The following is a 15098-nucleotide window of genomic DNA, read 5'->3' as shown; positions in this document are numbered from 1 at the left end:
TTCGAGAATAGTCCTTAGACTAATATGTCTCTGAGATAAATCACTCATTCACAAGGACGTAGAACTGACTACTGCAGGCTCCCCCGCCTGGGGTGTAACCCTACGAAGCAAGGGATATCACATCTTTCATATTCCTCTCAATCGACATCCAAATTGATGGTACACAGTTCCTGTCCCGTCCCTTCCTCGTGGTGTCTTATTTTCTTCCCATGACAAGTAGTCTAATATTCGGTAACCGTAGATTGGAATGCTTCAAGCCACAAAACAAGAACCACCAAGAATCAGGATCATCAAGCCCAAACGCTATTAAGTGATTTCTTGCCGCCACCATGAACCTTGCCGATCATTAATTGCCACCGAACTTAGAATGCTGACTCGAGTTCCAAGTTTCTGGCTAGTAACCAGACCCAGGAAATGTTAAAAAGTGATCTGGCAGCTCTTGTCGATTTCTAGGTACAGTAAAAAGCTCCAGGTACAGTAAATGATATTGCGTACGGTTGTCCTCTAGGATGAAAGTGCTTTGTATGATTCAATATCATACCATGCCTGAAAAAAAAAATACTTCTACTTTATTAAGGTAGCCAAATTACCACCTCCAGATCAAAAAGAAATACCATGCAAACACGACGCTGGCCACAAGCTGCACCGAACCAATTAGCTCCCTTCTGATCCTGGCAAGAGTCGAACGGCCTGCCCCGTGTTTCCGCCGATATTCATCGCTCGGCGGTCTCCACTTGGAGTTCTGCTCGGCCTCGTACTCTGCTAGTCCAGGGTAAGCATCATGGTAGGGTTTGGGCCGGGGTGGTGCGTTCACAGCGCGACTGGCCAGACCGCGCGGTGACGGAAGTGTAGAGCTGGACGTACTGGAGGATGGGGGAATGGAGCTGATCGATGGCGAAGAGGTGTGCAAGTCTTGTTCGGAGAGAGGCAGGACAGGATCGGCTGAGGTCGGCTTTGGGAAGTACAGCACTAAAACAATTGCCCGGATGAGAAGGATGGTAAATGTAAATCCAAAAAGAAGTCCGTAGTGGATGAAAATCCCCAGCTGATCCGGGAGGAGGCAAAGATGGTTCTGGATCGTAGACGAAGCGCGCTCACTCGGCTTCCCCGTTGTCGGATCAATAGGATTCCAGAGACTGGTGAGTAAAAAGCCAGGGTAACGGACGCCCATTGCCCAGCTGAGACTCTTCACGGTGATTTCCTTAGGCGAACCACTGAACTCGCGGTGGGAAATCTCGCAGTAGTCATGGTCGTCGCCAGAATACACCTGCACCAGATTGGAACCAATCTTGGAAACCAGATCCTTTGAAATGGTCTGTGTCAAAACATTCTGGTACTGATAGCCTCCACCAAGCCTCAATGAGTTTCGCTCGTCCTCCTCAAGCTCCCCATCTGAGGAGGGAGGATAGCGTTCTCTAAAAGGCCCGCATGGTGTAGCCGGCCTGCGGTACAACGGCACATGGGTCAAGAGAATCGTCGGAAGACCAAGAGCTTCCCACTGCGGTTCCTTGACGACCGCATTTTCCAACACCTGCACGGCGTCGTGCTTGAAGAGACGGCCTTTGCTCGCTTGAGTCTCATTGCGCAACATAAGCAGTTCCTCCGTCTCGGCCTTGGCCATATGCCGAGGTACTTCATCGAGGAAGTCCTTCGCCTCCCTCCAAATATGCTCATTAGGCTGCTCTCCATCCCCTGCTCCAGTACCGGAGCTGCCTGTCTGCGGATCGGGCTGATCCATCGCGCTCAATGAGACCGTATCGACCGATACAAACGTGTGGTTCCCAATCACGTCGACACGATTCCCTTGGCCAAAGAATGACTGGAACCGGTCACGAACGGGCACCTGAACACCCGATCCGAAGCCCAGGTCATGATTGCCCGGTAGACTGGCAATCATCCGTCGACCTCGCGGCTCCGTAGAATGTCCGTCACCCTCATGAAACCGATCAGAGAAGATTTTAACGAATCGATGATATTCCTGCTTCCAGAAGGAATCCTTGTATTGCTGATAGCGCTTCTCAGGGCTCGTCGTCGACGATGTGCCCCACTCCCTCCCTCCGTCGAACAGGTCACCAAGGAATACGACCGAGTCGGGCCCTAGCTTTCTTTGGATAGATGTAAAAGAGCGGCGCATATACTGGTCCGTGTACTTGACCGTCAAGGTTGAAAGGGGCCATGGCCGACCGGGGTAGGTATGAGGATCGACAAGTTGAGGGTCTGCGATAAACACAACGTGATGGGGTGTGGCATCCCGGGGCTACCAAAAGTTAGCACTCCATCGATACAGAGATACGTCCAGATCACTAACCCACTTCTCCCATTTGTCCCAGACACACTTGTCCAGACTCTCCTGGAAAACAGTCCGTTCTCCCCACCACAGCGTCAAAACCCACAAGAGTATCAAGGCGATCGGCACACTGAACACACGACTCACGAATCGTCGGCAGATCTTTTGAAGTCCAGCTCCATTGTAATCATTTCGGGCCTCGCTGAGTGCTGCAGGCATTCTCCCTTCGCGTAGACTCGTAACCCATGTTCTGGCCCACAACGGTAGCGCTTGGGTTAGACACTCGTGAAGACTGGTAGGCTCGGCAAAGCGATCGCGGCGGGACGGTCGATAAGCATGGGCACTGTCACTGCGCGGATAGGAGTAGCTCATCGTTGTGTTGTTGAGTCGAGGAGATAAGCAGGGGGCCTAGTGTGTAGGCCGCATTGCTCGAAACTCGATGACACGAAGTGAAACAGGAGGGTTTGGCGATTCAAATGAATAAGGGTATCATACTGCAAAAAGGAAAGTAAAGGAGTGTAACTGATGAGTAGGATGAAATGTCAGAAAATACAAGTAGGCTGTGGTTGGCAACATTTAAGCCATCATTGTCGTGGCCAAGGAGATCTCAGCTGACAATAATAGTACCTAGGAGCAAAAAGCTACGGCCGCCAAGACCATTGCCATTCCTGATTTAGTAGATGAGCAGTGCCGCCCTAAGGTCACGCGGGACCGGGGTTTAGTGGGGTAACAATGTACCCAGAGGTAGGGCGATAACAATGACTGAATGGGACTGTGGGGGACAGCTCACATAGGATGAATCATCATCTAATTGTGATGCCATAGTTGAGGGGGACTTTGTCCTTGGGATTATTTATTGATATTCTCTGAAAAACAGGCAAATGAACAGGTTACTATCATGTGAGTTTCTCCCAAGGCACGGGCTTTGGATAATGCTCGACCTAACGCGGGAAAGCGTTCTTGATCTCAACCGCCATATAACCCTTATGGATATTTAAGAGCGTTGGAAGAAGCAAGCCACCAATCTTTATGGATAATGAGCTATCTCAGTGAAGCCTATCATGTGATGTTCGAGGGTACCTGGGCCGAAATATTGCATGCGCAAGGCGTCTAGAATATGTGGCACATGCTTATACCTAATCAGCCCGTGGATCATTAGAAGCAAGCGAATCAGCTTTAGAAGCATTCCATTGCAGTTGATAAGAATCTATATTAGGGACATTGAAATTGACATCCAAGATGCAGTTGAAGCCTGTCAACTGATGTAGTCACCCATTATCCGTCCATTCAGAAGGACCATCCGAACTCGAATGGATCTATAAGGAGCAAGGATGGAGGCATCGAGATAACATGTCGTAATAATACAATGACAGGGTATGGAAAAATAAGGGATAACGGAAGAGCATGCTTTTAAGGACCGTTAATAAAAATGCCAAGACCAAACATCATAATGAATTGATTGCACATAGGCATGAGATCAAATCGATTATCTACGACTTCTTGGGGCAGCATTGGCCCTTTTGGGCGCATTCCTCCCCGCATTCAAGAAGACACGCCTGAGGATCTCCTTCTCGGAAGCTTGGGGCTAGACTTGGCAGCTTGCTGGACCCGGAGGGTTCATCATTGCTTCCACGAGACGATGAAGGAAGCGCATGATTGTCCTCCGCATCGCTGTCCGGGGCGAACTCGGGCTGGATGGTGGACGAATGGATTCCATAAGCATGTAGGCATTTCCTCACCTGTCTGGCAAGACGCATGTAACGCTCGGATCCTTCACCCTTGATCTCCGTGTCCACCTGAATGTGGATCGAAGCAACAAGCTTGGTGTCACTGAGTTGCCACACATGCAAGTGATGGGATCCGATGACGCCAGGAAGACGCTCGATGTCTTCTTTGATGTGATCAATACTCAATCCTGCAGGCACTGCTTGCAAAAGGATGCGAGACGCGGCCTTGCAGAGCGGAATTGCAGATGCAAGGATGATCACTGTAATCACCAGAGAGATACCAGGATCGACGTAGAACCGCCATGAGTAGTCGGTCAGCCAGATAATTAAAGCTGAAACGATCACACCGATATTGCCAAGCGCATCGCCCATAACGTGGAGGAAGACCCCACGCATGTTAAGATCGTGTCCATGTGCGTGAGTATGCTTGCCTTCCTTGGGCTTTGGTTGCGCGTGGTTGTGGGACTCGTGGATGTGGTCATCACCTGTGGGTTCTCGCCGCTTGTGAGCTGTATCGCTCTCATTGGTGTAGTTGGTCGCTCTGTCCTTGCTGCCAAGAAGGTTCGTTCGCTCCGACGGCTGACCGTCCCCCTCGTCACCTTCTCGCTGGTCACTGTCCGATTCGGAAGACACGTCATCGAAGCGATTCCGACTGGCAGCAATGATCTCCTGTCTCATCGTAGCAGGGTGAACCTGAATGTCTTCAACACCCAAGATACCACGCCCGGTCCCAGTGCTGTACCGACGAGAACTGCGTTGAGAATCCAGAGTCCGGCGCTTTCGCGAGAAAGGAGAAGATGGTTCGGTACCACCGTTTGCATCGTCGCGCTTTTACTTCAGTTAGCCAGAGGAGTGTAGATAGTGGACGGGAAGTAATTACAGTAGCTGTAGAAGCCCGCTTGTCCGCCACAGTAGTTTCCCCATGACCATGAGCAATCCCTTGTTCCGCCGCATCGACATCTTCGATATCTTCGTTCGAATGGTCATCTCCATGTCCATGGCCGTGAGAGTGCTCATGAAAGAGGAGGAGACCAAGTATATTCGATAGGAGGCCCAAGCATCCAACAATGCAAACCAACTTCGGATTCTTCACTTCCTGTGGCTCGACGAGTCTCTGAATTGCTTCTAGGAAAATGGACATACACAAGGCGACGAGGAAGACACCGTTCACCAAGGCACCGAGAGTTTCCGCACGTTGCCACTGTTACAGAGAGAAAGATCAGCCTCGCTCTTGTTGATCTGATTGCATAGGCGAAAGATATGGGAAAATCTTACCCCGTAGGTGTACGTGTTCGACTTGGTTTCCTGATTGGCAACCTTGACAGCCCATAATCCGACCAATAACGATATGACATCATTCAACTTTGCCCAGTAAGTATGCGATTTATAATCTCAGGTAGTATCTTCAGGATCAAGGGCTCACCATATGAAAGGAGTCGGCCACGAGAGCGAGTGAATGAACCGAATAACCTATGAATGGCATCAGCCAAAAGACACATCTTGCGCATGGTGACGAGAGCGGACAGACCGGCTATTAATTCCAGGAGGAAAAATGCGGTGTCAATGACCAGCAGGATCAAAATCCTGTTCGTTTTTGAGAGGCCCATGATTGCTGTAGCCTTGCGACGCGCACAGTGGCGCGATTATCTGTATAGAGAGATAGATGATGCTGATTGAATCAGTCTGACGGGTCCTACCGAGGTGTGGCAGATACCAAACACACCATCGGACGAGGACGAAGTAGATGATAGGTAAAGTAGAAAAGGATGTGACAAGAGAAAGGATAACGAGTTGGAAAGAGACGCGAAAATAGATAGGTATTTCAGGAAGGGAGGAGAAAGAAGGGGGTGGATGTTTGAAAGGATAGAAAGAGGGATGGAGTTCCTGGCAAAAGACTGACGCATTTCCGTCCTACTGCCGAACTAGGCTTTGGTACTACGTACTATGGTTTGGTCCGTAGGAGCAAACGAATTTGTCCGATCGGTCCGATGTGGCGTTATTGTCATTCCTAGTTCAACAGCGCTACAGTGTAACTATTTTTTTATTTTTGTGGTCAAGTTGAATGCATACTAGCTACTACCTATCTCCGAGAGTTAGACTGCATTCCTCTCCTTGTTTGTTTGTCGCGTCGCGTACTCTTTGATGTCTCATTATCCTTTTGTTCTGGATTGTGGGGCCATTGACTCTCTCCCATGCTCCATCGATGTTGCTGAGAGCCTTGACACAGATATTGTGAATGAGAGGATTCTATAGCTTTCTTTTCAGGTTAAAAGGTTCGTGCACTAGATGGAATCTAGACTACATCAAAGACAAGATATACAACTAACGTCATCCTACCATTTACTAGGTGTCACTGTGATGAGTGACTATACAGGAGGAAGATATACATGACATGACTGACTGTTCTCTGCATCAGGTATGTCCTAACCCTTGAGCTGCCGGTCCAATTGCTCTTCTTGAATCGAGCAAGCCGTCAATCCCGCTCCTTTCGTCAGTACTGCCAAATTCAAAACCATGGCAAGAAATTGTAGCTGCAGGAAACGGACATGACCTGCTGCATGCATTTGTCTTACACTAGCTCCGTCGAGATAGAGCCCTAGCCCAATAGGCTCCCTTCCAGGCAACATTAGCGGTGATTTAGAGTACCTTACATTCTTTACACTGGTCCATCAATTCGTGCACATGCATAGCCAAGAACCTGGAAAGGGTTAATTAGCATCATACTGTGCTAAAAAGGCTTATTTATTGTTTTCACCTTGATCACTCTCTATTGAAGACATGTTTCTACTTTTAATATATGCACTTAGAGATTTATGAAACAAGATGTCCTGAGAGATAAGGTGAGCTTGATTTCTTGGAATGTCTCGAGGGACGAGGTCTCATCATGAGCAGTTAATACAATACACGCGGATCTTCCGCATCAGATCCATCACCCGTGGCTGTTGCTGCAGTTGCCATCCTCCACCTGTGATACTCAGGAGTCCTATTGGACTTGCCCCCTGGAAAGGTGTCTATTGTTCCATCAGTATCGAAAACTTGAATATCCCGACCGTATGTTCGGGGCAGCAGTGGCTTCGGACCAGGATTGCCGGGTTTTCGGTGACCGAAATGCCCAAGTCTGATTGCATGTGCTCATCGGCCATCACACATTAGATTATTCCCTTCAGATGCACTACAGCCTCTTCTCCAGCTCTACCACCTCCTTCAACCCCTCTGCACCACTCTCCCTCCTTTCCTCCTCTTCCATCCCCCGTAATGGCCTCCGTGCATACCCTCCATAACCAAACCAGACTCTCAATGCACTCTTGACAGCACCGACCCCGCCCTCAGTAGCCACCCTATCCGCGCTCGCAACCACCCCCTGAAGCCTTCTCGCTTCCTCCATCTCCCCCAAATGATACAACTCAACCAGCCTGACACACGCCTTAGGCGCAATATTCGCCAACCCCGCAACCACCCCCGACCCACCACCCACCAACGTCTGCAGCGTCGCATCCGCCGACCCTCCAAAGCACATAAACCCCGAGCCCCGCTCCGCAGCCGTTGCAGGCTGCACAGCCGCAACGAGTCGGTTCATCTTCCCCATATGATTACAGGTAAGCTTACACCCGACGAGATTGGGATGCCCTGCCAGCGAAGCAAGAGTCTCCGCGTCGAGGTCCACGCCCGTCACGGCGGGGTAGTTGTACACCAGCACCGGGATGGGCGACGCACCAGCCACATCCTCGAAATAGGCCTTTAGGCTCGGAAGCGTGTACTGCGCTTTGTAGGTGGAAGGAGGGAGGACGAGCGCGTAGTCAGCCCCCGACTCGTATGCATCCTGGCATAGCTCTATCGTCTCGCTTGTGGATGGCGCGCCGCAGCCTGCGATTAGCGGGAGCTGCGGGTATCCCGCTGCTGCGACGGCGTGGCGGGTGGTGCGGGTGATGCGGGCCCGTTCTGTGTGTGAGAGGTGTGCGGCTTCACCGTAGGTGCCTTGCGTGATGAGGCCCATGACGCCGGCTTTGGCCATGCGTATGGCGTGCCGGGCGACTGTGGACTCATCGAGTTCTTCGGTTTCGGGGGAGAAGAAGGCGAGGAGCGGGACGTAGAGGCCTGGTTTGAGGGCTCGGCGGGGTGTTCTTCTGAAGGAGGGTTGTTGGTGCTGGAGTAGGTTTGGTTGCGGTGCGATTGGGAGTAGATGGTGTTGGTGTTGGGGTGTTGGAGGCGTCTTGATCGGCCATATTCAGATGGGTTGGCGTATTTTGATGGACATTAGCACTTCAATAAATGAATAGCGGCTGTATAGGCTACAAGTGTGATGGTGTTCGTCAAAGAGAGTATCATAGCTATGTCATTATGCGTAGTATACCCGACCAAGGATCAGAAGTATCTCCTTGCCATCGAGGTTCGTCTTTAATAATTTCATTGTTTAGTAGTCAAAAGAACTACTCTCCAATTCAGTGATAGCCAATTAATCAAGCAAATATGGCGCAAAAGTATCTGGTTGAGGAAACAATCACAAAGCAATAGACCAGAACACATCCTCAAGTCTTTCCAATAGTTGAAGCCACTGGCTCAAATAATGCCGCTAAGGCTGTCATATCACTTGTTTCAGTAAACTCCGAGGCAGTGAGAAGATCATCTCGTTCCGCGAAGATGAAGCCATCCTCCATGAACTCATCATAATGACAGTCAAACTCACTGTCCACGAACCGAAGACCCAGGTACTCTGTGAACATGTACTCGAAGAATTGATGATGGGGATACCGCGCAGGGTTCTGGGAAGAGAATTCATTGTCACGGCCCGCCATTTGGTACAGATCATACAGGAACTGGTAGATATGCTGAAACCCAACCCCTGATCTTGTCTGTAACGCACGCGGAACTGGAGTAGCGACGAAGTGACAGTCCACTGCATCCGCTGCCGCTGCGGGAGTTGAGATGTACTCCGGGAAAAAGGTACCGAATAGTACAACAGGAGTCGTTCTGGCAGGCTTGTAGAGAAGATCCGGGGCAACTCTAGTTCTCCCATGTTCTTCGGAGCCGTTCCCATTGACGATGATCGGTTGCCTGTCCTGAATGCCAGTCAAAGCCTCCAAGGCAAAAAGCAGTTGACCCAGTTCGACGAACACAACAGCTGCCTCTGAGGGACTAAGGCCTTGAGGCGCTGCAAAAGGGGGAAGGATCTTTATGGTTTGCACGTGAACCTTTTGCTGCTGCGCGCGCTTCTTGCCTTGCAGAACAAGAAACTCTCCCAGACCCTTGAAGTCACCATGAATGCCTCCACTCTCTCCAAGATTGTAGGGCTTAAAGGTCATGAGATAATCGAGCTCGTCTCCACCCACTGGTTCGCTCGACATGTCACCGGATGTCAGGGCTTCGACGTACTTCTCCAGAAGATTCGGTAGTCCCCAATTCGCCGCCATGTACATCGGTTCCTGGTATGCACGATAGAGAACGGCGCCTGCCAGGAGGACTCGGTAGATAGAACTGTGGAATCGCTCTCTCCATCGAACCCACAGTGCAGCGCCGTCTGGCTGGTCATTTTGTATTTCATTCTTCAAGTCCTCCTCGTCTTCCACATAGATCTGTTCGGCGCACTTGGCCAGATGCTCAAAGTCGCGCACCTGCCGGAATTTTCTGAGCGACGGTTTGCGAACGGCACCACTCAACGTGGAAAGGGGGAACGGGTCTGGGGGTAATTCTTCTTTCTGGAAGCTTTCGAGGACGATTTCCGTCGCTCGAACCTGGAGACTCATTTGTCATTCTTGATATCATGTACAGGATTGCACTACTTACCGCCATCAAGGCATCGTCAAACGCCAGTATTTGCTTCTGCGCAGTAGTCCATATTATCTGAGGAGCATGGCATAGCCACACATCATGGAACCGCCTGCATGCTGAAGCGCAAATCACAACTTCTTCCACGGTCTCGAAGTTCTTCAGGATTTGGATTATTATCTCGGGGACCAGTTTTGAAGCCATACTGAGGGGGAGGGGTGGCATGGGAAAAAGATAAAAATGTTGGCTGCGTAAAGCCTGTTAAACTAGGTGAGGATGCCTGATCGTCTTCAACCATGGCTCACTTGCTCCTTGACGCGGTTGGTGTTGCTCAACCCTTAGTATTCACCGACAATGATACTTGCATTGCCTCAACAAATCACAAAGAGATTATTTGCGCAAAGAGCAGAAGCGTACTACTGATGATGTTGCATGATGGCCAGGGATTTGTGCAATAGTAACAAGAAAAGATGCAGCAGAAAGCAGGAAGTGCCTGTATTATGGATATCTAGAGTGGGTATCTGAACTGTCTTTGGTATAAACATCTTTTATGGAACAGCCAAATCTATGACACTTTTGCTCTGGGCTCTTACAACCACATAAGCAGTCGATAATACCACCTCAATGATATGATTCTCAGAAGAAGTCCTTGAGTATATTTGAACACAGAGTAGAAGGATGAAGGCACAGCTCACCCGGAATGTAAAAGACTTGCTCAGTTATACTCGACGGCGGTCGACTTTTCGGAGACGGGTATTCCAGTAGAGTTGGGTGAGCTTCCAAAAGCGAACAACTTCAGGCCAGACTTGTTAAGCTTCCACTACCTGGCACTCTTCCCCTCTCTCTCTCTCGCACCTTTCTGATGGGACACTTTGAGTATTATACTGACCGGCAATGTGGATACGCAACTTGGCTCCAGGGCCTCGGACGCACATCTATGCGAAATCTGACATTTACTTGGATCGATATGTCTTGCAGACCGCAGATGACGAAGACGATGACCTCGAGCCGCCACGAAAGTACTACAGATCCGAAAAGATCCATGGAAAGCTGTACCGGGCGGTAGACGAGCGAAAAATCTGTTTCGATGAGATCCATTCGGGAACCGCTCCAGATGAAGAATTTTTCTGGGACGAGTTTATATGGCCCACCACCAGGTGCTGCGATGCATTCTCGCCAAAGTCATGCGAATACTGGGTAGACGAAGCCACGCGTATCCGGCAGGCGTAAGTCCTCCCTTTGCTCTCTTGCCCATAATCCCATACAGTTACTGACCAACTTCAGGTACGAGGACGCAATCTTTTCCGCGAGAAACAACTACTCCGACCACCGTATCAAGCCGCTTAGCAAGCTAGAGGTCTTTATCGGCTCCGTCATAAACAAGTCTGGCGTGCAAACTCGTCGACAACGCGATCAATCGCAGAGACTGGCGGACGAGTTTGAGCGTATTGCCTCGTGGATCACGGACCAGATGCATAGACATCGCAAGGTGGAGGTTCCACGTACAGACCATAAAACTAGCACCGAAACATTAGAGCTCTGCCTTGCGTGTTTCCAAGTTGCCGGAGAACAGAATCACGATAGCACGTATCGTCGCAGAAACGACTATGGCGAGCTCAAGAGCTTTCGAATCGTTGCAGCTTGTACGCTGCTTGCCGAGCTGGATCTCCTCGAGAAGGGACAAAAGCAGAGCCTAGACGGGTTGACATGTTACTTTGCTGCTGCTGTGCTCTGTGATACAATTGAAGTTGGAGTACTATATGAAGCTTGTGTTTCCCTCTTGCAGTTCAGTGTACGGTCTAGTGAGACCCAGTCTAGGTCTAGATGGCAGTCTCTTCACATGCCTGAGCTAACCTCAATTTTACCAGAGGGATTCTGAAACTTAAACCTCGTTAGGGCTCTCTAGTTCATGTGCTTGGTGGATTTGGAATCATTTCGTCTTACAGCTGTGTACTGAGCTGATGAATATCAACGTCCTTTCGCAAAAGCAGCAGAAGCCGGGCAATGTTTAGTACTTGAAAGGGTATGAAATATATTGTATGGAGTACTCTGCGGGGGTGAATTCAGCCATGGTTATCAAGCCATAGGGACCTGGATGGCATCGTGCGATTGGTTTATAGAATGTACGACATTCTACCGCGCGCATCCTGGGAATGATGATGATCTAGTTCCAACTTAATTTCCGGCAAAATCCTTCTCGTACGAGACACGTGCGTGTTCTGATAACAGCCGGCCCTGGTGAGGAGCTTCACCGGGTCGTCATACAGGGAAGTGTTGGCCATGCAAGGGGCTACAAGCATGTAAGGTCCGTCGATCTTCCATGTTCCTCTGCTTTGGCCTCATTTCATTTTCCCAGTCATCCAAGTTCCCTCATCAGTCTGTCAGGTACTCCTACCGAGATCGGATCTTTTTCCAAGAAGAAACGTCACACATCCGCAGGGTGAGAGCCGTCAGTATGCAAATCAGAATGTTGCCAATCGAGGGGCCACCCTGTTGTGTGACGTGTCCGGTGAAGAGTCGTACAGACAGTTGCTTTGGAAGGAAGGGGTACTTGCATCATGTAAGCACTTGATATTAGTTTAGCACTACCAAGCACTGAAGATGATCTCCACATATGAGGCAGTCTGGAATGTGCTGGGCCGAATCATTTATACAAGGTTTAACGAAAGAATGACCGAATTGCTCCATTCAGTAAGCTGTTATCTACAACATATAAGAAGGGTCGCGCCAACCCCAGGAAGTGCACAGAGTTGAACCGGCTTAGCCTAGACATCGAGGACTCGTTCAGCACTGCATGGTAAAATAATCCAGCAAATTGGGGCTTCTGTAGAGGCTATCTGAGAAGAAAGCCTGATTATATGCTCTTCAATTGACTAAGAGCACGATGGGAGACGAAAAGCACTCAGGGCCCATACCTTCGAAACAAGATATACTCAGCCAGTTTCCGGTGGAGAAGCAGCTACCGACATTATGTGAAGCAGAGGAAGAAGGTGAGCCAGAATCTGACGGGCCATGTTATAGTGTGTTGTCTCAGAGAGAAAAGCTTTTGACTGTCTCGATCGCTTCTCTGGCAACTTTCTTGTCTCCGCTCTCGGCCAGCATCTACTATCCGGGGATTGAAGCAGTGGCGCGGGATCTTCATGTGTCAAACCACACCATTAATCTTACCGTCACCTCCTTCAAGGTGAGTTTCTGCGTTCCTTTTCAAGCCAATGGCAATAGGCTAAGTCAAAGCCTAGGTATTTCAAGGAATCGCGCCGTTGGTAACAGGTAGCCTGTCAGATCAGACAGGTCGTCGCGCTACCCTCATGATCAGTTTGATTCTGTATGTTGGGATAAATGTCGGTCTGGCCGTCCAAACAAGCTTTCTCGCACTCATCGTACTTCGGTCTCTCCAGAGTATTTTCAGCAGCACTGTGGCCATTGTAGGCACTGCGACAACAGCTGATGTGGTATCTGGTGCGGAGCGCGGAAAATATATGGCATACACAGTGCTAGGAGCGACCGTTGGCCCTGCGCTTGGGCCAGTAGTAGGGGGATCCTCACGCACTACCTTGGCTGGCGGAGCGCGTTCTGGTTTTTGACGATCTTTGCTGGATTTTTGCTCCTGTTGGTTGTCACACTGCAGACTGAAACCTGCCGTGCCGTCGTAGGGAACGGCAGCGTTGCCCCACAGAAATGGAACTATCCATTGAAGGACGCCCTGTTTCCAGGTCGCCACTCGACACCTCCTCAATACCAGACAATAGCCACCTTCAAGCAGCGTCCGAGCCCTTGGAATACTCTCAAACTGGTTTGGGACAAGGAAGCTGCGTGTACCATCCTTTTCAGCGCCGTCATATATGCGGGTTATCTTTCCATCACGACGACCCTTCCCTTCGAGCTGGGAAAGCACTATGGTTTCAATGCCCTGCAGATCGGGTTGTGCTATCTATCATACGGAGGCGGAAGCCTGACCTCGCGATGGACAGCCGGAACCTTGATGAACTGGAATTTTCGACGTTTTGCCCATCATGTGGGACTTGATATCCATGACAAGAAAGAACTCAAACTTACGAGTTTTCCCTTGGAGAAGGCCAGGCTTCAGGTCGCTCTCCCACTCGTATACCTCGCTTCCGTGTTCATTGTGGTGTATGCCTGGGTTCTTAACTTTGAAGTTCACGTGGCTGTACTGCTTCTCATGTTGTTCTTTGTGGCTCATGCATTATCCGGGATTACCAGTACATTGACAACATTGATCATCGACTGTCATGCTGAACAGCCAGCTACCGCCACCGCTGCAACGAACTTTTTCCGATGCTTGTTTGGAGCAGGCGCAACTGCTGCTGCCGTACCGCTTATCGACCGAATCAATGTAGGTTGGACAGGGACACTGCTTGGCTTTTTGTGCGTCAGTTTGAGTCCGTTAGCATGGATGGTGTTCATTTTTGGGCATAGTTGGCGGCTTCAAAAGGAAGGCTTGCTTTCTCAATAGCATAGCTCGTTTACGGACCAGTGATCATAGAGGTGGCTCTTCTTTCTGCACATCTATTAGTATAAGCATTAGCTTGATCCGTAAGCATGCAACGAAGTCTTTGAGGGCGCAAATCGCCGACGCTTGCCTTGATAGACTTCTAGTATAGATGAATCTCAACTTCTTCGAGACAATCAACTCAAAGCTGATGGATCCGAGACTCACAGGTTGCTGCCAGGCATATTCAACTCGAAGGAGATAGAAGTGGTCAAGCAAAATTTCTCGAGCAGAGGAGAGAGGATCACTGAATACATGATAAAGCAAGTTGGGTGTTAAGAGTTTAAGCCATATCTCATACTCCAAAGTATAGCAGTGGGCTTATTTTTAGTAAGAATACAGTGGTAAATCAGTCACTTTACATCCTGCGCACTTCTAGGTGCTTGTTTCACTGACATTCACTCTACTCGTGAGATTTGCCTCCCTCATCACTGTTTTCACAAGACTCTGTCTATTCATACCACCTACACCCCCAACCATCGACCTCTTCCTCTTTCTCTCACCCACCCACTTCTTCTTCTACCTACTAAGTCCTTTTATTATCAAAGCAGTAACCAATCCTAAACTGTACCAACCCTTTGCTTCAGGATGAAGCTTCACGCTCTTATCCCCTTCCTTCTTGCTCCTCTTGCAGCTTCGGCTGCTCTGGCTGAGGTCAACACCGGAGTGGTCGATGCCAACAGTGAGTTTCTCTGCGATAATATGGGAACTTAAACATCTAATAAAACTAGACGATGCTACTCCCGCCAACGGAGCTCTTGAGAACTTTGCTACCTACACTGCCGGTGAGAGCCTTTCTGCCTTTAACATT

At 49.6% G+C, this 15098-nt stretch overlaps 6 protein-coding genes across 6 annotated transcripts; 2 read left to right on the top strand and 4 right to left on the bottom strand.

The window, feature by feature from the left end:
* Positions 1–586: 586 nt before the first annotated feature.
* On the bottom strand, positions 587–2659 carry P174DRAFT_427492 (putative manganese ion homeostasis (Fr); the record flags this gene model as incomplete). The annotated part of the gene is made up of 2 exons (XM_024825438.1): positions 587–2257; positions 2309–2659. The coding sequence occupies 2 exons, from the start codon at positions 2657–2659 to the stop codon at positions 587–589; spliced, it is 2022 nt and encodes a 673-aa protein (XP_024687874.1).
* Positions 2660–3458: 799 nt separating this feature from the next.
* Positions 3459–5621, bottom strand: P174DRAFT_383022 (cation diffusion facilitator family transporter; the record flags this gene model as incomplete). Its single annotated transcript, XM_024823141.1, has 5 exons — positions 3459–4842; positions 4895–5215; positions 5290–5376; positions 5438–5484; positions 5543–5621. 5 exons carry the CDS (start codon positions 5619–5621, stop codon positions 3778–3780), a joined length of 1599 nt encoding a protein of 532 aa, XP_024687873.1. The 3' UTR covers positions 3459–3777.
* Positions 5622–6817: 1196 nt separating this feature from the next.
* P174DRAFT_509286 (dihydrodipicolinate synthase family protein) lies at positions 6818–8026 on the bottom strand (the record flags this gene model as incomplete). The annotated part of the gene is made up of 2 exons (XM_024831538.1): positions 6818–6926; positions 7287–8026. 2 exons carry the CDS (start codon positions 8024–8026, stop codon positions 6818–6820), a joined length of 849 nt encoding a protein of 282 aa, XP_024687872.1.
* Positions 8027–8540: 514 nt separating this feature from the next.
* On the bottom strand, positions 8541–9981 carry P174DRAFT_361025 (uncharacterized protein; the record flags this gene model as incomplete). Its single annotated transcript, XM_024821759.1, has 2 exons — positions 8541–9743; positions 9796–9981. The coding sequence occupies 2 exons, from the start codon at positions 9979–9981 to the stop codon at positions 8541–8543; spliced, it is 1389 nt and encodes a 462-aa protein (XP_024687871.1).
* Positions 9982–10671: 690 nt separating this feature from the next.
* P174DRAFT_416962 (uncharacterized protein) lies at positions 10672–11663 on the top strand (the record flags this gene model as incomplete). The annotated part of the gene is made up of 3 exons (XM_024824556.1): positions 10672–11003; positions 11062–11569; positions 11646–11663. The coding sequence occupies 3 exons, from the start codon at positions 10672–10674 to the stop codon at positions 11661–11663; spliced, it is 858 nt and encodes a 285-aa protein (XP_024687870.1).
* A 998-nt stretch (positions 11664–12661) lies between these two features.
* Positions 12662–14251, top strand: P174DRAFT_509284 (MFS general substrate transporter; the record flags this gene model as incomplete). Its single annotated transcript, XM_024831537.1, has 3 exons — positions 12662–12961; positions 13017–13307; positions 13406–14251. 3 exons carry the CDS (start codon positions 12662–12664, stop codon positions 14249–14251), a joined length of 1437 nt encoding a protein of 478 aa, XP_024687869.1.
* Positions 14252–15098: the final 847 nt, after the last annotated feature.

Source organism: Aspergillus novofumigatus (genome assembly GCF_002847465.1).
Source record: "Aspergillus novofumigatus IBT 16806 chromosome Unknown P174scaffold_1, whole genome shotgun sequence".
Classification (NCBI taxonomy): Eukaryota; Fungi; Ascomycota; class Eurotiomycetes; order Eurotiales; family Aspergillaceae; genus Aspergillus; species Aspergillus novofumigatus.
Note: the sequence above shows the minus strand (reverse complement) of the source record. Positions and strands in the feature narration are given on the sequence as shown.